A 25,072-nucleotide genomic window follows, 5' to 3' on the forward strand; every position below is an offset into this window, starting at 1 on the left:
AATAGATCAAGTTCACCATTAAAAAGCAACTTTCTACTTCTTCAGAATCTAAGTCACAAGCATTTCATCGTCACTGCTTAGGATGAAAATAACCTGAACTAAAGTAACTTTAGAGTAGGAGAGAGAAGTAAAATAGGCATTCTTAAGAAAGCTCATCTCAACACAGACTTACGTGTTTCTTCGGAAATCCTTCATTAAAGTTGAATGTTCAGGCATCTTTTTTATGTCTTCCCAGTCTTTATCTGCAAAAATCAGTATTTATTACTTTATTTTGCTTTCTCCTAACTACAACGGAGGCTTTTAAAGTATCACTGTAGACCTTCCTTTTTTCATTCAGCTACTCTAAGTTTGTAGCTATTTATTTCTTTATGTTCCCTCACCATCTCTTCACGAGTCTTCCCAGTAGCTAAGAGTCTATTTGTGTGTAACTCAAGAACTCTAAAAAATGCTACCAGCTACAGTGAAGATCTCCATATGGCCAAAGGACAACACATAAAAACAACATGCCAGTGTATCTGCACCCTTCAGGTTTGTTACCTAATTTATTTAGGAATAACAGTGATCTCTGGGCAGGATTACACCGGAGTCTAGTAAACATTCATTTTCATTCTGATAGCACTGTGTTTTGTTACAAGAAAATGCATGGAGGTACTGCGTAAATCTGTGCCAGTCTCAAACTAAAAAAAGTCCTATTTGTCAAGAAAAGGTCAAGGCGAAGTAACATTAGCACATTCCAATTAAAGAATATTTAACCTGAACTCCTTGTATGCAAAAATCCTGAAATAGCTTTAGAAATAAAACAACGCTCAGTAACATCACCTGTTAGTCTCAAATGGATTATGCCCTGTAACTGCAAAAAAAATTCTATGGACAAAGAGTTTGAATCAAGACAAATCTTTACCAAGACTCATCCTATTTGCAAACACTTGGAGCTCAGAAATAACAAATTAATAAATAAACCCACAGACATTATCTTCTTTCCCTGTTCTGTTTCTGTCTCTACCCCTTATAAAGACAGCTGAAATTTTCAAATATAGCAAATATCAATGAAAAAGCAAAAAAATGCTGCAATTAAATGATAGTAATTCTTGTGAGAAAAAACAGATCTACAAAAATGAGTGTAAACCATAAAACAGCACTATTCAAACCCCACAGAAAACAATGAGATTATTACCAATTTATGTAAGCTTCACAAAAACAAAATAAACTCCAAATAACAAAGGGAAAGCACAAGAAAATGATGAAATTTCAGGCTAGATGCTGAAAAGTTAAGTGTTGCTTAAAGGAGATAGATTAAGGGGGACTTTCATGACGTTAAAAACACTTTATGTGCAAAGGCAACACTTACAGCAATCTCATGCAGCAGTATGGGAGCAAGGAACTAAATAAGGGAAAAGTCAAAGGGCTTTAAAGATAAGAGCAATTTTAAGAACAAAATTCTATAACCACACAGAAATAAAGACCACAGACTTTATGTGATGAGAAGGAGAAACTCCACCAGTACAGCAAAGAGGTTATTAATACTAAATGAAAACACAAACGACAGAGAACACAAGCAGTGAAGAGAAAGGTGACTGAAAGTAAAAATAATCCCCCCATTATTCAGACACCTGCAATCACGTAAATACTAGAAGACAAATGTTGAAAGTATTCAAGATAGCCTGTAGAATAAAAGATACGACCAACACTGAGGGGAAAATGTGACAGGAGATATCCATGTGGTAATTTATTTTGGTTCATGCGACCAGTTATTTGTTCTGGTTTGGACAAAAGGTTATTTCTCCAGATGATAACCTTTTTATAAGGGAAAAATAAAAACCAAGAAACATCTCTAATGCCAAGAATAAGAATACACTCCTAATTCCAAATATCATCTTTCTTTAATACAGCATCTGTCTAATATTCAGAAAACGTAGGTATTGCTCTTGGTTTTATACAATCATGGGTCACTTTTCAAACATAATCAGTCCTGGAGAAATCCAGACATATTCTATATTGTTTTTAATCATCCATAATTAAACGAGATCTTTCAAAAACATAGAATACTGATACATTTATAGGCATAGATAAACATATCATTAATAACAGGAAAAATATCTGGTGTGACTATTAGATTCTAGGTGACTCATGACAGAGTTTGTGTTTAAACAGCTTTGTTGCTTTGGTCAGCTGCCACCTTCATATGCAAAAAATACAATACAGATATCTTTCTTTGAACAGCAGTGATAAAAAACACAACTTGTACCTGCAGGAAATCCCATTACATTGAATATTCTGTCCAGCTGGTCGTGGTGATAAGGATTACTAGTTTTGATATCCTCTTGTCGACAATGGAATATCGGCTCTGATGTTAGCAGCTCTGCAAATATACACCCTATGGCCCAAATATCTTCAGAAAAGGAGAACAGAAATAGAAATCAAATGAATCTTTCCAAAACCGTCTTGGAGAGGTAAAAGGTTAGTTCTTCACTTATCAAGAGATTAGCATCCTGCATGGAAAACTGTAAGTTTCTATTGTACAACATTTCCTAGACTTTCCCTTTTAGATAAAGGTCCTTAATTCAGTAACACGAGTATCATACAAGCTTAGTGGAGTTTGTTTGTTTGTTTCTGTTCATTTTGTGTGTTTTGTTCTGTTGGTTTTCTTGTGTGTGTTTCTGTGTGTGTTCATTGCTGTTGCTCATTTATTTTTGTTTGCTTGTTTTTAAGCGCAGTTACCACACTGGTAAAAGTGAATCTGATTCAAAAAGAGGAAAGAAGAAAAGCCAACAGGAGCTATTTGATTAGCTGTCCACACAGAACACAATTGAAGAAGAACCAACCAACACGTCACCTGCTCAAGGTCACACTGCTCCCATCAAAACATTTGCTCTCTCTGAACATTCCTCAAATGAACAAGGAAAGGTCAGGAACAAGGACAAAAGCCAACGGTGCCAAGAACACAACCCCATTGCTCAGTGCTTGCATACAGACAGTTTTTATCAGTGCTGAAAAAAATTATGTACTAAAGGCCATGGCTATCTGTGCAGTTTCACATGCTACAAGCAGAAGGAAATGCCAATAAAGTGAAATAACATGCAAACACTAGCAAAAAGGGAGTTTAAAAGAATATGTAAAGTGCATTTAATAAAAGAAATACGGTATTATCAGAGTTGCTGAAAATACATTTGAGTCAAGGATTAAAATCTCTGACAAAAACACTGACATGATATTAAGAAAAGAATGGTGAAGTCTGAGGAGAAAACTTCAGGTTATGGAAATAATAACATACATGCCAACACACAGCCTCCACATTTGTGCAAAATAAGTGGAGCCCTACAGGGGAAATTATTTCCTCAGAAATGTCTGTCAAGCTTTAACATAGATTTTAAAAACGAGCTGCTTGGAGAGGGAAAACTTCCCAGATCTCTTCTTTAGAGTCTCTCACTCCCCCCACTGAGGTGAACATTGACCGCAGGTGCCCTGGCCTCCAGCCACAACCTCCAGCCACAGCCCACCATGGCTCCAGCCTTCGGGGACACTCATAGCACCCAGCGGTGAGAGGAAAGGCCAGCACAGTGATGGCCACTCAGACTGGTGAGTGGGAATGATGAACTATGGCGCAGCATTAGGTTGATGGAACGAATGCCATCCTCACAACACCTGCATTCTGTGAGGCTGCAGGTCTGGGTGCACCCACAGCCCTGTCTGGTGATACGTCCCACTGCCTCAAGCAATTCTGAGGCACTTGCGTGCTTTAAAGAAGACAGAAAGAGAATCATAGAATGGCATGGGTTGGAAGGGACCTTAAAGATCACTGAGCTCCAACCCCTTGCCATGAGCAGGGCTGACACCCATTGGGCTGCCAAGGGCTCATCCAATGCGGCCTTGAACGCCTGCAGGGATGGGATAAACCACAGGTCTGATGGAACGGAACCTAATGCAGCCAACTTCCAGTACTGAAGACAAACACATACCAAATAGCAAACTTAAAATTATTAACTTCTCAAAAGCAAATTCAGTACTTTCTTCACAGGTGCAGAAGTGTGGAGTAGCAAATAAAGTGTGACACTGCATTAAACTTCACTGTTACAGGTTAGTTTCAGTGCAGCCAGTATGTTCTCCATCCTATAAATTCTAAGTAAATTTCATGCTTTTTTAAAACTAGATGAAAACCTCTGCAATGAAATTAATGCTCTATGTTTCGTCATCATATGGATTTTACCAATAGTTTGAAGATGCATCCTTATCACATATTAATTCTAATAGCATCTATGAAACCCTTGAGTTGCAGCCATTACACTGCATTGCAGGGCACTTGGAACCAAACCCTGAAACGTTTCATCCCTACAGCTAGCCAGAAACCACAAACAACTTGTCAAAGTTTAATGTTTCCTCAAGAACTCAGTAACGCAGCTGCTGTCCTTTGTAGTATTTAATAGTATTCAATATCTGTGTGCAATCTGCATGGACACTAGAAGAGCAGGTTATTCTCCATGTTATACTTACCGATAGCTTTGGTATAATGCCTTGCTCCAAGAAGCAACTCTGGAGCTCGATACCAGAACGTTACAACTACTGGATCCAAGTCTGCTAAAGGCTTCAGAGGTGAATTAAATAATCGGGCAAAGCCCATATCAGCTGCAAAATTCAAAGAGAGGTGTTTTAGTCTTTTAGGAAAACTACCGTATCTTTTTTATAATGAACTGATTGAGTTTACTTTGTTAGAGCTACCATCACTGTGCTAAATAAACACAAAGACAGACTGTAGCAGATAGTAATTCTGTGAGCTTTTGTAGAAGTTACTGGATGCCATCACCTATAAAGTACATCATTATAAATCATTACTAACACGAGCCATTAAGAACGAAGAATTAACCATTGTTCTGAAAAAGCGTATCATTCACTTCTCTCAGGACACTGGTAAATCCTGACTCATTTTACCTGATGTTCTCCGGTAAAATAATCCATTATACTGCATGGTCTTTCAAGAAGCATTTTACATGTGAGCAAAACGCATGTTCTGCACAGGTTAGAATGATTTATAATACATACGTGTATGCCACAAAAGCTACCTACTCGTGAACTTAGCTGTAGCAAGTTTTCCTTCACAGAAAAAGCAACTAAGCCTACAGCATCTGCCTCCCCAGTGATATTCTGCCAAGAAGTTATTTCCAGCACCAACGTAACAGTACTAGACACCATTAAGGTTGTAATTTTAAGCTGTGCTTGGGGGATTGAATCATTAAAAATGGCTTTTTAGAATTGCTAATATATCTATCTTCCTAGAAAGCTGTCTGAGCTAGCTGGCAATATAAATGATACAGGAAAAAAAGTGGGAAGAGACTAAAATTTGCAATTTTTCCCACCAGATCTGCTTGTCTACCCAGTGCTTCCCAAACCCCAAGAACAAGAACTCTGCTGCAGGGATATATGCTGAGAAAGATTGAAATGAGATGAGCAGCCGTTATGAGGGCAAAGAACTACCTGCTACAGCTCGCTGGTTGGGGGCACCTGTAGGGTAATATGGGTCTCTAACTCGACTAGCCAACCTGAAATACTTTTTCATATGCACTCCTATTTATGATTGTTTTAATGCATTTAAAAAGAGAAACATTTTACCATTTTCTAAATTATAGACTACTGTGGATACAATCAAGTCACTAACATCTAGAAAAAATTAAGAAAATAGTTTGCAGAAACTGATTTATTTTTTTTTGGACTCAAAATGACGCAAAAAGCTTATAAAAGTTATTTTAAGTTAAATGCCAGTTATGTATTTTTTAGAGAAATTAGTTGCACTGGAAAGGTGGAAGCCCTTGTTATGGGTTTAACTTCTGCATTCTTTTCCTGCTGTGGTAATATCTTAAGAATGTAAGGAATAAAAATAATCTACATTTTGATAACACTTAGAAATGCAGGATCTCCCTCCCTCCTCCCCCCGGGAATGGATGGCTCAGAGGACTGGTGGCAGAATACAGAATCTTTCACCCATCCATGATCAAGTCTGACTAAATTTGGTTCTGCTCAAACGTATTCCCAAATTAAAACTATCCATTAAGAGATAAACGGGTGGTCTACGTGCAGTTACTATCGAATAGTTGTGTACAGCAAACACCACCACCACAGTGCCCAGAGAAGGACCTATGTTCTCCATTTTGGAAGCAACTGCTTCATGAAGAATATGGCAGTAGGAAGACATAGTCACTTCCACTGTCTGTGCCGTCCCTGTTTTGTACACAGAAGACCTCAAGTTCTACTGTCAACCCCAAAACTCAGAGGGGCCTTAAAATCTTTTAGGGTAGGATGTGTAGAAGTGTTCAGCCCTCGCCTGCCTACTTCCCTGGGTTTCAAGAAGGGAGGGCAGAGCTAGAGCAGCACTGAACGCTCACAGGAAATCCTATAGCCCTGTCCTTTACACTAGTGATTAACGTTATAGATCGGATAAACAAAACAGCAAGTGTACAGAGCAACAATGCAGAAGAATCACCTCATAAAAGAAAGTCAGAGGGAAGAGAAAAAGATGAACTATCTCAAAAATAATAATAATGATTCAAAAAAAAATAAAAGCCTTTCAGATGGGGCTGTATTACCATAACAGATATAAGGAGGCTGCGCATTAGCAGCCTGCTCCCACAGCATGGCCATGCTAATGCACAGCCTGGTATCGCTTAGTACTGTTAGGCTACAGTTAGTTTTTATGTATTTATTTACTTTAATTTAAAACAGTTGAAGTTCTGTGAATTATCCCCTCACTCCAAGCAGTAAAGCCCACAAAAAATTCTACAGCGGTGGGGAAGCGTTGGGTCGCTCCTACCCAGTTACAGCCCATCTGGAGCATTTAGCAGGAGTTCTCAGTCAATGTTTTGCCTGAATTCCTGTGTTTTCTGGACTTTAGGATCCCTCGTGCTTATCTCCAAGAATCCTGTCTGCCCTTTCCAAAAACATGTTGTAGGCTTGATGCCACCTCTGATTTCGTTATGAAGTTTTAAGGTTTTTATGACTAGGAGTGGATAGTTCCTATTTAGATTTTGGAAGCATCGGCAAGATAATGTCATGACATTACAGGGGGCAAATGGAAGAAGTTTTAAAACCCCATTTCTTTCTCCTCCTCTCCCCCCTTGCTCTCTTCCTTATCCCCACATCAACACCCACCACCCCACACAAACACCCATTTAAACAAAACATATCAACATTTTCCAGTTTTGATTGGTGAGGCTACCACATTTCATCAGCAGAACTGGGCAGGGATCTAACATCAAGGAGCCAGTCATTCAAACACAGCATTTAGACAGTGTGTCCAGCAAATACCAGTATGACAGTAACTACTTTAGGGGGTACAACCGCACCTCCAGAACATTCTAACTTTAATGCTACACTGGGACTTATCAAAGATATCAACATACCAATTTTTACTCTTCCTCGCTCAGGACCTTCACCCATAACTAAAATATTAGCAGGTTTCTGTGGAAAAAAAAATAAATATACAATACATATACCACGATAAACCTAAACACAGTCTCTGAAAAGTTAGTTAAGCTTTGTTTTGCCAGTTTTAAACCAATTTTGTTTTGATCAAAACAAGTTTCTCTGCCATGATAAAGCTGTGCAAGGACCCAGCCATGGGCCCTCCCTGACTGCATCTCCCTCATGTTTCCTCCCAGCATGGCTGTGCTCGAGCACTGTGCTCCCTATGCTGCTGCCCTGCTGGCAGCTGCCCCAGCAGACATTCTCCAGCCTCCCACATTGCTACAGAACCCCTGGTATTCATCCCCAATGCGCTGGGCAAGAGGCAGAGCTGGAGCTGCTCAGCACCCCTTGGCCCACGGCACTGGCACAGGAGTCATCAGGCACCTCTGCAGACACATTTTCCATGAAGAAAGTACATTGCCGTACAGTTTTATATGGGAACAAAAAAAAAATAAAAAAAAAATCGACTGAATTATTCCTATTTACAAGCATATACCAATTCAGACAGCTGTGAAACCAGAAAGCATTCCCATAGTGCTATCTTTCTCTCCATTATTTTGACAACAATATACTAGTTCTTACCCTTCTGTTACTAGAGCTGATTTACAGAACTGAGCTGGAGCTCAACTGATTAGTAAGACACCCACTCTCTCCTTAATCCATTCCCCCATCCTCTATTTTCCATTCTAAAAGTTCTTATAACCCAGTCTCTGTATCTCCAGTCAAAAGATTCCTTAAATGCTAACATGCTGCATATAAATCAAACCTTCACTGCTTATTTTGGCAAAGAAAGTAACAAAAGTTGCAACGAAATTTTAGAATTTATACCAGTTTGTGCATTTGTTCTTTCTAAATTTATCTTAAATTGAGTGATTTGGATATCTACTCATACTGTAAATGCTTGGACAAAACAGGTGGTCCTAACCATTGTCCATTAGAAGAACTGCAATAAGGCCAAGTTACAGCTCTAGCTTTGTTTTCCCACTTCAGTCAGACCTGAAGAAAGAAAGTAGTCCAGCAAGAAAGTTTAGGCTATCTAAAAATTAAGAAATTAAATCTTAATATCTCTTGCAGAGAGCAAAACGTGATCTACCAAGCATTCACTGTTACTGAACCTATTAGGTTTTGGCAGAAAGCACATTTAGAGACCACAGTTAAATACCAATCTAGTAATAATTCATACTGTACAAAACCAGGTGAAAAGTATTAACTGAGAAAAAAAAAATCCTTGAGAAACTTTATTACTGTGGCCAGTGAAAAGCTCCAGTGTGGGTTTCTGAAGCTGTACAACCTACATACAGAATACATAAACGGAGCACAGGTTAATGATGGAAGCCGGTGTTACAGCTTGGCTGACCAAAGAGGTAAGGTACATGCCATTGAGTTTCCAACAGCAATTACAGCTCAGCAGAGCAGACTTGAGCTGTACAGGCTCAGTGATGTGCAGAAGAGTTTGTATTCCACAACACCAACCCAACCCCATCTTCTTTCTTTTTATTTATTCTTTCTTTACATACAGGCATACATTCCATGTGAACAGTGCTTCATAAAACCAACGTAGTATGTGTGCACATGGCCCACAAAGCATCAAATTTGGTTGTTTCTAGAAAAGTCCCAGAAATAAGCAAGGCACATAAGTCTTCAAATCCAGAGGTAACACTGAAGTTCAAAGCAATTCAAACTGCTAATCAAGAAAGACAATTCTAACACATAAACCATTCTCTTGCTACACAGTGATTCAAGGAGAAAATATGCACGGCTTTCATGAAAGCTGCTTTGGTGTATCTAGGATGTTAATAAGCTATTTTTCTAATATACTTTTAGTAGATAGGTTATACAAGCACTAAAGTTTTTCAGGTGAATCTTATGCTACTCTGAAATATCATACTTCACACATTGGTATTGCTCTTCAGAAAAATGCTTACAGCATCCTCTTTATGCTTTTACCTTAAAAAATAATTTACTATATGGATTGTGATGGGGGCAAGGAGCCATTCTCATACCCAGGCTCCAATACTCCAGATGACTAATCAGCACAGCACTGGGTAACAACTCCTGCCCCAAAAGCTTCTATCCTTAGTTCGAGGGAGGTACAAAGGAGAAAACATAAAGATGAAACAGAACTGGTTAGCAAAACAGGTAACAATAGCAACAGGTAACTTGATTCGCACTCAGGGTTTGTTTTTTTTCCTCTCAGGATTTACAGAAAAAGAAAGTTTAAAACCACAGACAATTTAGAATTCCATGTAGGAGTCTTCAGAAGCCACAAATTACCAAAAAATCTCAGCCATCAATCTTGAATAACCATTCACAGCAGTGCAGCTCTTTCTAGAGTCAAAGGCCCTTCTCTGAAAAAGTATTGTTTGAAAAAGATTCTTATTGCAGAGGGTATTTATCACTGTAAAGAGAGACAACATCACACATGAAAGCAAGGATTAAAACCTGGAATTCTCCAAACAAGCCTGTTCATTGATACTGAAATGTCATGGAGGAGGTTCTACCAGAAAGCAGTACAGGGACAGTGTGGGCATTCCTAAAACATGCATTTGGGGGACTCTCAAAACAACTGAGTCCACTAAGAAAATTCAAACCATGGGTCAGGAATTCTTCTACAGATCTGTCTTAAGTCACAGAATGGCTTACGTTGGAGGGAACCTTAAGGGTCCTCTACTTCTAACCCATCGTTTGGAGAAAAAAAGCACTGCCAAAAGAGAAAGACTGGGAGAAACCAAGTACATATTAGACAACTCTATTTATTCGCAAAGAAAAGTAAGCAATCATTAGAAACAGAATGGAGAAATCCAGACAAACATCAGTTTAATTTAGTTTTCATTTAATTTTCGTTATTTAGAGAAAATGAAAGTTTGAAGTGCTAATTCAAATCCCTTGGGCTACGCAAGCCAAGAAAAATCTTACAGCAATTTTTACACCGAGTTCGTTCTGAAAACAATTTTAAAACAGTAATCTCTTATTACAATTACTAATAACTTTTGCAAGTCACTTATTTTTGTTCCAGTAGAGACATATTTACTTTTGCCTTCAAATAAAACAATTTCCTTACGCCAGCCAAACATAAATGAGAAAGCTGTTGAGATCCTAAACCAAACATGAAGGGCCATGCAGTGATGTATAGCTGAGTGTGTAGCAAAGACTAATAAAACATTATTAAGAAACCTTTATAAGATGAAAACTAATCCCTTCCCACCCAACCCCCCTTAGTCTCATTCTCATGGACAAATGGGTTTGTGACCATGGCACAGCACTAAATCTTACCCAAAATCTCAATTTGAAGGACTTGCGAGATTTCTAGACAAGACCTGCCTAGTGCAATTAATCACTGAATATTTAAAGAGAGAATAAAGATACTCACTAAAATATTATATATTCTCCTGTTTTAATCAGTATTTGCAAACCACACACAATTCCTAAGAAGCAAGATAATATCAAATAGAGAAGCTAAAAGAAATAGTGGATACACTGATAGGATTAAAGATCTTCAAGGCAGTCTTCCACTTCCAGCTGCCTTATCTAACATGTGAAACACACCACTGCCTCCTTACCGTGACCATCAAGTGTCAGGGACAGAAGGCTGCACAGTCTACCTTCCTTCACTTTTCATCTCTGCAGTACCTTTCCTTCACTTTTAAAGCAAGCAGTGATGTTGCATTCATTGCTGTTTCTCTTAAATTTCAGCAGGACAACCATCCTTTTGTTTCAACAACTTCATACATCTTTGAAGACCTACATCTCTTATCAGCTCCTTTACCTACATTAAAAGAACTCTTTGGTATTTCTTAGTAGGGTTTTTTCCCCCTGATTTCTCTCCCTCTATTTCTGCCTCAGGGCCACCTATTAATTAGAACTGGATAGCCCCAAATTGCATGCTGCTTCTGTTGAGGCTTCACTAACACCAGATACAAGAGATTATTTTAGATGCCTGGCATATAGTCTTCCCTTACATACAATCCCAGCAGGCTGCATGGTTTTACCAGCCATGTAAGGTGATTGGTTCATGTTGAGGCTCTGAAAAATGCATTTTCTTCACATCTTTTCTGCAGACAGCTACTTTTTAGAAACATTCCTCCATTTGAATAAATGTTACACTTCAATACTGCTTCTAATCATACACTGAAGATGCTTAGGTTCACTCAGAGGGGAAATTTGGGTTTTAAAACTTATTCCATTTTCTATTTTGAAGATAAAAGTGCAAACAACCTGAAAATTATACCAATCCACCTCAGTAACACGTAATCGCAGATCAAAACAGACATTCGTGTTGCTTGCAGCGAGTTACAAATAAGAGCAGGAAATTATTCTTTGTTGAATGTCCTCATGCCAGGTGATTGCAAACCATGGGGCATTTTTTGTGCTCCAGATCATTCTGTCATGATCCACTCTCAGTAAGTTTCACTCAAAGCACAGAGGAGGGGAAAAAAGAAATACTTTTTGGTAAGCACAGCCACTGCTTTGTTACTACTTTTAATACTGAACCAGACTGTAGAACAACTACTCTACATATTTTTCACTACTAGACTACATACAAACTGCTTTGTTTTCAAGGCTAAACACATCTATCAATGAATAACCAGAATTCCTTTGATTTACCTATGGTATTATAATGTAGATGTGACCTTTTTTTGCTTGTCACTTATTAAATGTTTGCAGTACTCTGACACAGAAAGAGCAACCTGACCTTCTTTGTTACTTCCATTTTAATGCACCTTCTGATAAGGTTTAAGTATTACCCTAATTCTCATTTGGACTAATGCCATAGTTTGACTACTAGAACAGTAGAGAGGAAACTTACAGTACCAACTTTTCCTGACCACTAATTGTGCATCTGATGGTCACACTGCCAGTTTTCAGATCTGACCATGCCATGACATGCAATGAGCCGAGACAGCTGAAACAGTGAACATTCATTTTCATTTGAAACAACAGATTTATGAACAATATTAAGCACATTGGTTTTGCCCCTAAAAATATATACCTTCAGTTGGCCTGGTAAAGTTTACACCCAACTTCATGGTCTGTGACCTGCAAAGCTTCACACTTCTTAAGCTACATTGGTTTGTTGAGCAGCCTTGTTGGTCTTCAAATAATTGTAACATGCACCAAAAATATTCACCGCAATGCGAGATGTGCTTGCATTGCATTCTTAGCAATTCTAACTGATTTTTGAGCATTTTATGGTCACAGAAAATAATTCAGTTACATTTCCATTTTGAACAAAACTCAATACTGCAATGCTAAACAGCACTGTAGCACAGTGAAAATGTCAGTATTATTGTATTCAACTGATAGCATCAGCAATTTTCTGAAGTTAATTTTTTCCTTGTATTAAAAGAAGGGCATTTACGATTGAAATCATTTTAGTGATGCATTAACTGAGTTGGCCTTTAACATAAATAATCAGAAGACCACCATAAACAATGCAACATTTAATGGGAAACAATACTCTTGAGAACTGAACATGCACTAAATCTAATCACTGAAGTCTTTTCAATTAAAAGTATATGACCTCTGTTAACAACATATTAATTATCTTATAAAAAAGATTTCTCAGAGGGCTTTGTTTTGGTTTTTGGTTTCTTGGGTGTTGTGGGTTTTTCCTTTTTGTTTTGGAGATAAGGAAATATTCAAACATTTTACATTTAAACCAGGAACTACTCAATTTTCAAGGTTCAAAAGGTTTGTACAGGACAACATGGATGCCGTATCTATACCAGGGAATCCTTCTTCTAGGTACTTTCAGCATATCCCATCTGTTTCACCCTGATGAAAGCTGCTAGTCTCACTATTGCATTTTGATGCTTTCAATGCACTTCAAGAATTTATTTCAGTTACTGTTACTCAGTCACTGAAAACACAGGACAACGTAATTTATTAAGAACCGTGTGCTATCATATCACCCAAACATGCAATAGCAAACTTGAAATAAAACAGACTGGCACATATATACTTCCTGCGTACTTCGCTACAAGCATTTACCAGCTCTGTGGGTCTGGACAGCTGCTTCCTGTGAACACAGTGGAAGCAGGATCTTTGCCTAGCATCGTAATCAGATATCTGGTCAGTTTGCAAAGCCATCACATGAAAAACCAGGCTAGTAACAAAAGAACACATTTAAAACTATAGACAAGAAAAATCTAGTATAGCCTACCCATCAGTTCATATATTTGCATCCCAAGAATTCAACCTAACTCAGGCAGGACTTCTGCTATTAAAAGGACAAAACTGCTCAAGCTACTTTGAAGAAGTCTTCACACACAAATATACACATACACAAATGATATAAATATGATCATGTATACATGAATGATATCCCTCAACATATTACCTACATAGCACTTAAGATGATTCTTCAATTATCAATATACTTCAATCCTTAGGAAGTAAAAAAAAATAGTATCAAAAGTACTTTTTTATTTTTAAAGTGCATATTTGACAAAACAACATAATAAAAAATACTAGTTCTGCATGTGATCTTCCTGCTTTCTGAAGGTGCCAAGACAGAATAATACAGTAACTACTTCTGTTTGGAAGGCATCTTCACTGCAGTTATTGAAATCTTCAGCTACTGATCAAGGATCAGAATCAATCAAGAAATCTTCAGTTATTGAAACTTGCAGAAAGTAGAACATTTTCTAACACTTCAGTTAAAAATAGCTGTGAAATTCAGAAAACATCCAACATGACAGCTGAGAAATAAATGTTCAGGAAATGGACTACAAGTGAGAAAAGAACAGTACAGTCATCTGACCATCTTTCTTCCCATTCAAACAGATGCATCCTCCTGTTGCTTCATCCCCTCAATTCCACGTTTTACACTGGGTGGCAGAATGAAGTAAGCATGGTTTATACTGCATGTCCCTTTCACAAACAACTTATTTTTTCTCTTCCAAAGCATTTGTGAAAGCAGTAAAAACAGACTGTGAGACTTCTGCAATAACTACTACTGAGTTTAGGACTGACTGAAAATACCAAATTCTGCCTGTACGAAGAGATGGGATCCTTCATCTGTCAAACAGTTTTGAGCAGCTGACTAAAGAAGTTTGGAACACTGTATTTTCAAACACTTAATTGTGAAAGCTGCTTAGCAGAGAGCCATTAATAGAAACCTGAAGTCTTATGGACAGCTAAACAGTGAAAGCAATTTTCACAAGGAGCTCGTACACCTTCCCAAGGAAAGGTATAAAGCTGTCCAATGGTCCAATTCTCCCCTCGTGGTCAAAATAACAAAAAAGAATATATAATTACATGGAACATAAGATATATTGCTTCCATAATCATTATAGGGATCAAAAAAATCCCCCCAAACACTCTTCTGTATTATTTAAAAAAGCTTCTCTACTCTATATGCTCCTATCCAAACATTAATCACAAAAGTCCTTAATGTCTTCCATTTAAACAGAGTAATACTTGGGAGACACCTTCCAAACACTTCCTGCACTAGCTGTTTACTTTTGCTACAAAGAATTGTCAATGTATTCCATTTTCTGCTTTGCTACTTATTTGCCCTTTTCTCTCAATTAAACCAGGCTCCTAAAGGCTACTCCATCCTGTCAGAGATCCAACAAAACAGATACATTATGCATTACTTTAAATAGGCTGGGGCCCCTTTGAGCATTCACAATTTACAGGAGCTGGTAATAACTCCAGCAGACTTAATGTCTGAGGCACCAATCAAGATGCTGCAGTCCTTAATCTGTGAGGGAGAAGGTAAAGGATGCTTGTGAGCTTTCAGTAACTTCAGGAAAGAACAAAGACATGGAATCTTAAAAGCCTTCACTGAAAAAGAAATTAAAAGGAAAAAAAATCTTTCATAGATTTAATGTATTAACCAGTTCAGGTTTTCTCTACTGCATCATTACATATTTCAGTCTGAAGCATTTTAACAAGTGGAGGTGTTTTCCTGAAGGCAATGTTACATTCTCAGCATCCAAGCCCCAGATTCCCCTGCATTTCTCCCTGCACACATTCCAGTGCCATCCTGTCTTCCTTGCCCACCTCCACAATCCTGTAGCACTCCTCCCATCCCCCATCTGCTTTGAGGACCAAGTAAAAAGTGAGCCAGGAGAGGTGCATAGTGTAAATGGCCATCATCATGGGAATGAAGACAAGCCCAACTGAAATGGCCCCGGTACAGCTCCCAGTGCATTTCTCCCAAAACATGTCCTCCTTTATTTGATCACTTCTTGTGAAGTTTCTAAGAATGCGATGGCTTTGACACTTTATCTTTTCATCAGATATATTTGAAATTTGATCAAGACAAATGATGCGTGAGGGAACTAGTAAAAACCAGCATGCCCATTCGAGCTTTGTTCCCATTTACATTGTTTAAGACAGTTCTCTCTAGGAACTACAGTAATAGTGCTGTCGTTTCTTCTAAAAAGCTCTAAAGTACCACCATGTTTTCACTTCAGAATTCAGTAAACAATAAGCAGACAAGGACATCTGTGGTACTACTGAATACCTTTCACTGAACAAGGACAAACTTCTCTAAAACTAATACAACAATGTTATTTAATTCTTCGGGACACTGAAAAGACCTTCCTTGATTTTAAAGCAAGGTGAGGATGTAAACAGCGTTTAACACCAGCTCTGAAACATTCCATCCTGTGCTGAAGGGCCTCTACAGGAGGAGAGAAAACAAAAAGCAGCATCCTCAGATCTGCAATTCCTCTGCAGGTAGCAAAATCCTTCATAACTTCACGTAACTTTACGTAAAAATGTAACTTAATGTCTCCAAATAATCATTTACCCCTGAGCCATCTGGTGGTTAATAAGCAACCTTATGTTCTCCACTCTTTTTTCACCTTATATGTTGCTGACGTGAAAGCTTTCACTAACTATAGAACTTCAAACTGAGAATCTTTAAATGCATTTACTCAAGGTAACAACAGCTTACAAGTAAGTCTGCCTAGTTTTGCTCACATTATTGCCTTGCTTAATCAGTGAACCTCTTCTAATAATTTTGTTCCACCTTGATCCATAGCTTTGGGCAAAGACCGTGTTTACTGCACTTTCAAAGCAAGATAATCTCACATAGAGCCAAAGAGCTGACAGCTGAAAATTACAACAATGTTGGACTTCACTATTATCTCTAATTATTTTTAGGATTATTTATAGAAAAAAAAAAAAACAACCAAACTACAAACCAAGAAAGGTATCAAGGACTTCAATTTAGGTTCCAGTTAAAAACAAACAAACAAACAACCACAAGTCAACAGTGATACACCAGACAAACTATCAGAGTTGGATTCTATCAATACAAGATAATGAAAGGCTTAATACATTCAGTGATCTTCATGACACTCAGGTAAGGTTGGACTTTATCAGTAAGTCAACATAATCTGGAATAAAAGCAGTAGTCTAAAAGAGGTGAACCTAGAAAGTGCTACTGAAGTTGTGAGACTTCTGACCTTCCTTGCACTTGTGAATTAACTTTACAGACAAGTTTTTAACTGCAATCAGAAAAATCACTACCAAAAGTCCACCTGTTCAGCACTTGCCTTAATAAGAATCTAACACCACTGTGAGATAAAGGACCAGAAACCTCGCACATGATTATAAGACCTGAGATTAAAGACGAGGAACCTTCAAATTCTATGAATTAATCTATGAATTATAAAATTCCTAGTCTTTCTGTAAAAAATAAATAAATAAAAATCACTATAAATGTTGTACTGAAAACCCACATACCAGTGGAGAGGCACTTGAATACCGCGTTTTCATTTATCTTTTCAAATTTGATTTCAGCATTAACTAGCTTTAGCACAATAGGAATCATATTTTAGCTAAGGATAAAAGAGAGTGCTAATCCAGGAGAGCTCTAAAAATACAAAACTCGGCAACACCTCCATCAACACAGAGGCAATTCATTTTTTATTATCTCAGAACTCAAATATCTCCTCCTAGAGCTACTGTTGTTATGGAAGTCTTTCATAGCCAAAGTTGGTGCAAATATATGAAGGTAAAAAGCCACATAAAAACAAGTTTGTTTGGTTTTTGTTTTTCCCCAGCAAGCAGCTGGAAAAGTAACAATGAGTCACCCTGATGTTCAGCTTAGTTAGCACCCTAAAGGAAAAGGCAATTAATTCCTGGCTAAAAAAACCCTAAAGATTAAAATAAAAAGTGACCTTCTCCCACTTACTAATTCCTACTTTTTCATGCCATTTGTCAATCCAGTCGTAAGACATCTTTTATTTCATGGCTACATCATTTCCAAAAAGCATTTCTTGGCATACAGCATCTTTTTTCCTCTGGGAAAAAAAAATAATAATCAAAAAGTATGAATCTCTTCCCCTGCTCCAGCTGGGAGAAATAGCAGAAATTTTCTCTTCTGATGTAAAGGCTCTATATTTCAACAAGATGTCTATGTCTTTACATTCTGAATGAGCTATTTAATCTTCCATTTTCTTACATCTATCCCAATACTCCTTCCCCCACCCCACTCTCTTTAATTGACCTGTTGTGTGTTTCAGATTTTGAGAAAGGAATAAGTGAATTTCTTAAAACATCTGTGAACTTACAGCACAATGGGAGGTTGGAAGGCACCTCTGGGAATCTTCTGCAAACTGGTTAATGGTGTACTTTGTCCCGTTATCCAGATCATTAATGAAGACGTTAAGCAGTATTGACCCAGTAACACCCCTGGGGATTCTCTGCTACTGACTGGCATCCAGTTTGACTTCGTGATGCAGTCCATGACTCTGCAAGCCCATCAGCTCAATCACTTTTGATTCACTTCCCTGTCCAATTACGTAGTCTGTACTTCACTAAGTTTGTCCATGAGGATGTTACAAGATGAAGCGCTGAAAACATTACTAATGTCAAGATAAACAACATCCAGTGCTTTCCCCTCATTCATCAGGCTAGGCATTTTGCCCCAAAAGGTCTTCAGGTTGATTAAGTGTGATTTTACCTTCATAAATCCATGCTGACTACTCCCAATTCCCATCACATCTTTCATTTTGTTTTAAAATGGATGCCAGGAAGATTTGATCCATCACCAACCCAGGGATCAAGGTGAGGGCAGCTGGCATGTAGATTCCCAGATCCTCCTTTGTGTCCTTCTTTAGATAGGAGTGACATTTCCTTCCCCCCTCACCCTCCTCCCTCCAGGAACCTCCCCTGATTGCTATGACCTTCCAAAAAGTGGCCTTGCAATGACTTGATTTTAGAAAGCCAGCAATTTAAGGCATGTCTATAGGCTTTTCTATGCTGAATTCAAAAATCTGAGAAGAATGCTTTCCACTTTTCTGGCCACAAGGCTGGTAGCATGGTGGCAACACACTGTATTACTAGCTTCAAATCTGCATTTTCACATATCTGCATGATGACAGACTTTATTGAAGCATTTTTTGGTTTGTTTTACCTCAGAGACCGCTGTCAACAACACGGCCCAAGAAGCAAAGTAAAATGGATTCTAGTTAGCAGAGTGGGTCTCAAAAATGGTAAGAATCTGACCATTTCCACTCTATTTTGTTATTATTTTGAACTTTGAGTCTAATATTAAAAAAGGGGGAAAAAACACTCAAAATGGCAGGCAAAGAAGTAGTTGTGGCCACTGCAAAGATCTGTATTAAGAAACACTAGATAACAGTATTTGAATTATAGAATATTCAATATTATAGGAAATTATAATTCATAGAAAAGCCCATGTTGTTATAACCTAAGCAAGAAAAAATATTCAGCCAGAAACATTCTTTCACAGGCACAAAACGCTTGTGGATACCTTGGAATCAAAAACCCTGGAAAACGCAACAGATGACAACTGAATTTGTGCTTATTATTATTATTTTCCTTTCAAAATAAATCACCAGTAAGTCAGTAAAATGCCACTTAGGAAGCAGTGCCTACTACCTGGTTACAGGTGTAAAGAGAGTGAAAAACCACGCTGCTTTTAAAAGACATTAACTACTTTCTAAAAACAGGTATAGCTTCTATTGGCTCTTTGTGCAAATGGTCTTAGTTTTCTAAGCACTAGAGCAGGACTGAAGGGTATTCCTGCATTTCTGAAGTAGTGCCTGAATACCGATCAAAGGTAACATCCTTTGATTCAAGAGCTCTAATGTGGAAAATGGTAAATTGGCACAGTAAAAGTTCTATATATTTTACTTTGCCTAAGGCACTTAAGTGATTCATAACTAGAGCCTGGAACTGACTAAGATGTTGGCCTACAAAAAACCACCCTGGCAGAGGCTTCTCCTCACTTACTGTTGAAAGTATATCTTCTGTATTGCTGCTGATTCCAAATCTGGCAGTAGACATTCTTGGGAGAAGCCCAGTCTCAGAATGCAAACTTGCAATCCAGACTGCATTTTACCCACCTGAAAGCTCATTACCAAGTGCTCATCCCAAAGCAGCAGTTGAGCTGAGCTGCATGCTAGGAATACATTAAAAATCTTGCAATATTAAGTGCTATCACTAGTATGCATACGGTCATGTCAATCATAATGCAATTCCAAACTAACCAGGACACGAATGTTATTGACAAAGCCTGACAGAGATTATCAGTGTTTTGGCAAGAGACAGGAGGTCAGTAATGGGAAGCAGAGACCCAACACTGTACTTCCTAGATCCACACCTGGGTTGCCTAGTGGCAATACATCCACTCACACCATGCACAGAGTTACAGGCCAGGGAATATAGTCCAAAGGTTTGCCAACAAAAAGTGCCTCCTAACAGCATCTCAGCTGCAGAACTTCAAGGAAGAGCCATAAGATTTTGTTGTTGTTGCTTTCAGCATTGCAGTACCAGGTGAATGCATTAAATATTTTTGGTGAAAATCAAGTTAAATCACAGCTTAATCCTAATGTCACCACACAGAACCAATGGAGAAGTGCTCATCTCTTAGCCAAGAGCGGACCCAACCCTTTGGGCAGGCCTACCATGCAATAACCTTAACTAATAATGCATTTTCCAACATTAGCATGAAAGTTGCTGTAACATGCAAAGGGACCTCTATTTTGAGCCCAGTACTTGAAGTTTTCCAAGCATGCTGCAGAGACCATCCTCTCTTTCCTTATGTCGCTGAGGATGCAGATTGATGAAACAGATTTATGGCCAGTTTTCTACTTATGCTTATTTTTAGTGTAGAATAAGCTCCCGAAGTACAGGAAGAAGTCTGATAGTTGGATAAAATGAAGTAGAACAAAGACAAGGAAAAGTAGTCAGCAAAATGCTGTATGTTTCAAGCACGCTTGATAACTAAATTCAAAATATTAAAACTATAATTGATCCACTTCGTGGTAATTATGTGAAGTGCTCTTATTTCCTTCCTGCTACAGAGTATGAATAAACAATCTGTTTTCAATTGCTTGCAGTCATGAAATTAGAAAAAGCTGAAGAATATGCAAGTCAAATATGAAGTTTTGAAAGGAATGACACTTACTTGTTGAGAAATCTTATGGTACATTTCAAAGACATGAAAAAGCTAACTACTTTGGCACAGCACTACTCAAGGATAATCAGCATCTTGCTTGCTGATAGAAATGGTGAGCTGGCTTTCATATAAGAAGTAAAAAAGAAGAAACAGTTAAGACTTAAGTTACCACTAAGGTCTGCATCCATTTGCTTTGTAAAAAACAAGTAAGGACTAAAAAGAACTGGTTAAATGTCTTCCCGCAGTTACTGTTTCACACAGAATATACTCACTTTATACAAATCTTTCGTGAATTAAGCCTCTCCAGTTCCTCTGTTATGAAGACATTTCACAATCTAAGCTCATGTGGTTTCAATAATCACTGAGTTTCACTGTCTGTTTTGTGGATGCTAGTAAGAACATTGCTCTATGTTATTTTTTGTTTCTGGTTACAAAAATCAGATCTCAAAAAACCTTAGAGACTCGATCTATCTAATGCTAACTTCACTAATGCATCTTAAAAAACACTAAAAAATTGCACTTCAGAGGACAATTTCTCAAGAAATTAATCTTAACCTTCAAAAAAATCCTTATCCCCTAAGATATATGTGGCAAAGAACAGATTTTTCTGCTGAAGCATTATACTCTCTAACTCCCTACCGCATCCAAACATCACCACTCAGAGACAACATGTGAAATGAACATAAGCACGTTACTTGGTCAGTTCTGTCAGTATGTGTATGTGTTCTGACATAAACACATCATTTAAAAGACAACCCATCCAGTCACCCTGTCAAGAGGTGAGATTGGTGACTAACATTCCTGAAGGCTAATATTACAGGTATCCTGGAACAGAAACATCTCAGAATAAGCATTAACTTAAGATGATTTTGCTTTGCATTGGAATGTGCATGCTATTAAAGTCTCAACTTACAAGCATAAACTGTGCACCAATATGCCTGTCTTGCTAAGACAGAGTATTAGGAAGAACCTCTTCCCTTACTCAAGTTATTTCCAGGAAACTGAAAATACAAAGAAAGTACCTGACATACAATTCTGCTTTTTCTCCTGCACGGAATGAACGCTATCTGTATTTCACACATTTCCTACTGTTCACATCAAACTGAACATTTCGTAAACAACAACACAGAACCCAACAGTCTCCCTAAGTAGGACACTGCATGCACAGCTTTCGTATGCTTCCTCACCAACATGGCTTGACAAGATTCCATTGAAACAACCTTTCAGTCTCCGCCTCAAGCTTTTGCCTTCTCCTTAGACTACCAGAAGATACTCAGTTGTGATGGTGGTTTTTTGCTGGAAAAGAAACTGCTCGCTGGACTGAGACCACCAACTCATTTCACATAGGTCAGAAAATGAGATGGTACTTGTTTTGGCTGTTGCCAACAAGCCATACTTGAGCTACAGACCTAGATGTGAAAGGCTCTGTAATAAATTGCCAATCTCCTGAGCCATCCAGTTAACAACAGGCATTATTTTTTCCACTCAATTACATTAATACTTTAATACTTGAGTTCATAAATTTTCTGAAGCCTTATAAAGTAAAGCACCAGAAAATTCAGATTCTTGATGACAGGTCATTTGTTTTCCATATGCCTCAAATACTGAAGAGTACTATTGCAGGCAGGTAATAAGGGCAAGACACGACACTTAGGTTTAAAACCAGATGCCTGTGCAGTAACATACTATATATTCCTATATTACTTTTTGTTCCACTATTTGATGGAGTGGTGACTAAACCATCACAAGTTTTTTTTCCCCCCCTCACGCTGAACCTTTTGTTCCATTTCTAACAAATTAGAAACAATCTGCATGCAACACTGCTGTAAGAAAACAAAGCTTCCTTGTTCTTCAGTTCTGGAAACATTATTATTTTTTCAAATACAGGTGTTTTACCATCAGTTTAAAGAGACTATCACACTACAGAAGCATTTATTAAGTTTGAAAACAGAAGACAAATATTTAGTCATTGACCATATTTCAAGGAACACTATTAAATCTATTTCGTAGACAAAAAGTGATTCTAGTGATTCCTGAGAAGCAATATGGAAGGCACGGAGATAGAATAGCACTGTTAATATTTACCCATGGGAATGACAACTCATTATGATCTCACGTGTTAATGAAATCTCAGTAAATAGAAGTCTCACATACAGTTTTGTATTATATTGAAGAAGGCTATTAAAGATAAGAGGTATGGACAACTGGGTCAGGAAAACAACCAGGCGTTAAAATTATAGAACACTGTCACATGCGAAGAATAAAACTGCAGCCATATTTTAGAAGCAAATATTTAAGAATTGGCAAGATTTACTCATTTGAAACATTTAATAGAATCTGTTGGTCAAGAAATACTAGTTCAGGTTCAAATGCTTTCCTCACATAGCAGTTAGAATAAACATTAAGTCTTCAGAAGTTAGTATGGCTATATTTCTGATATAAATAAGAAGGTAACTCTCAAATGCCATTAGCTTAAGTAAAACTGACAGTGTTAGGAAAGTAGCTTTTTTGTTTAATCTACATTTTAGCAGCTCTTATAGTCAACCATCTTCTCTCACACCTACCCGCGTGTACTATTACTTCTTTCTCAGGCCTGCAGTCACACCACCAGAGGCATATTTTAACACGCCTGTTATTTAAATGGACACTCAAAAATCATTTATTTAGGAAATCAAAAAAGTAAACCAGCCGTCTGATATACTTCACTTCCATAAGCTTATTACAACACAGCAGGCTTTGAAAATCTGCACAGAGGGCTGGCTGACTGCTGTACAAAAATATTCATTTCATCTGATCTTCAATTAAGGGCAACTTGCCCTTAGCACAGAAGTTTGTTTCCCCAGGATTTCCAAAAAAATAAGAATACAAAATTCCTGCCCTTAGTCATCCCAGTACTAAACCCACTGCGGATCAACTTACCAAATCCCTGTGCAACACCCAGTTAGCATGCAGGTAGTGAATACCATCTAGGATCTGATATAACAGTGACTTCACCATTCCCCGAGGTAACTGAACTGGTTTCTTGTTTGCTTTAGAAGCCCTGTGAAACTTGATTATATGCTGTAAAGAGGAAAGAAATAAAAATTATTTTTAAAAAAGTTTCTTTTTTAATTGCAGCATTACAGACAAATATTGCCATCAATTCCTTCCATAGAATCTTTGCTAGTTCTTTGCTAGAATCTTCCATAGTTCTTTGCTAGCTTTCATCATTCATTTTCCAAACTGACAACATGTACCCTTATAGACAAGGAAATTACTACTGTATGCAATAAGATTAACACCATCTCTCAAAAATGAAATCATCAATGCAAATTGCCTTGCATTGATCTTTTATAGGTCTGGAGTTTCTGGAGAGTATTTTTATTTGAGGCTGATATCTTTGTATATCATGGCACAGAATGAAATTACTTAACTCCTGTATCATTTTACTTTAAGTTTTCCCTTATGGTCGTGACACTAACATTCAAGACTTAATGCCAGAAACTAGGGGTTCTTTGAAACTATATAAGGAGCTTCTAACTTTTCAGTTAAACAAAGAAATAATCTGAGCTTAGTCCATACTCTTAAAAAACAACACACAAAAGAGTCGTTGCTGACTGAGCAAAGCTACAGGTTTGTCTGCCTTAACATCAGTCACCAGGCTTCATAGAAAAACCTTCCACAATTGTCTGTATACACAAGCAACAATGTCTAGCAACGTGAAAGAGTCCAAAAACCCAAGTTGTCCTAACATTCAAATCCCAGGTGCCGCTAACAGTAATGGCTTTGTGCCATAGCATAAGCTGCACCAGTCTTGGTAACCATTATCTTGTTTCTTTCCTTTTGAGAGAGGGATAATTTCTAGAACAAACTTTTTTGTGATGGCTTACCCTTATGTGATTATCTTAACAGACCTAGCCCCACCTTCACCCAACCAAAACTTGGCTTCAAACTGCTGCCACGTGTTCTTCCTACTGTGAGGAGGGAGGTCCTCTCTTCTCCCTGTGTTCCTCAAGTTCCATGTTCCAGATGTCCCTTGGGTACCTGACAACTCGATCCCCCAGATTAGTTCCTACTCTAATACACTGTGTCCCTTCCCCAGTCTCACTGTAGCAAACTGCTGCACTAGTCGTGCTCAGAACATACATGAAATTTCACAATATGACTGAGTAAAAAGCAATTTCTACTGTAACATATGAATGATGCCTCAACTTTGTGCGCTGCTGTTACTTTGACATCTTTTATTCATAGATG

General features: G+C 37.9%; 1 protein-coding gene across 11 annotated transcripts in view; it reads right to left on the reverse strand.

Moving 5' to 3' along the window:
* The window catches only part of CDK8 (cyclin dependent kinase 8), a 61,329-nt gene that overhangs the window by 12,363 nt on the left and 23,894 nt on the right, over positions 1–25,072 (reverse strand). For 5 of the 11 annotated variants that reach the window (XR_014942184.1, XR_014942183.1, XM_015852122.3 and 2 more), the window contains exons 4-8: positions 23,759–23,899; positions 7,386–7,443; positions 4,489–4,620; positions 2,246–2,389; positions 173–242 (exon numbers count right to left, since the gene is read on the reverse strand). Coding sequence is in view for 9 of the 11 variants with exons in the window: in XM_015852122.3 (XP_015707608.2) it covers positions 173–242; positions 2,246–2,389; positions 4,489–4,620; positions 7,386–7,443; positions 23,759–23,899 (545 nt within the window). In the remaining 2 variants the exon portion in view is untranslated. Of the gene's footprint in view, positions 1–172; positions 243–2,245; positions 2,390–4,488; positions 4,621–7,385; positions 7,444–8,927; positions 9,798–17,625; positions 17,715–23,758; positions 23,900–25,072 lie in introns of those variants that run through there. The other 6 variants (XM_085536369.1, XM_085536367.1, XM_085536368.1 and 3 more) reach the window with 4 other exon arrangements.

The sequence above is a fragment of the Coturnix japonica genome, chromosome 1, assembly GCF_054131305.1.
Source record: "Coturnix japonica strain WE chromosome 1, WE-NBRP24, whole genome shotgun sequence".
Classification (NCBI taxonomy): Eukaryota; Metazoa; Chordata; class Aves; order Galliformes; family Phasianidae; genus Coturnix; species Coturnix japonica.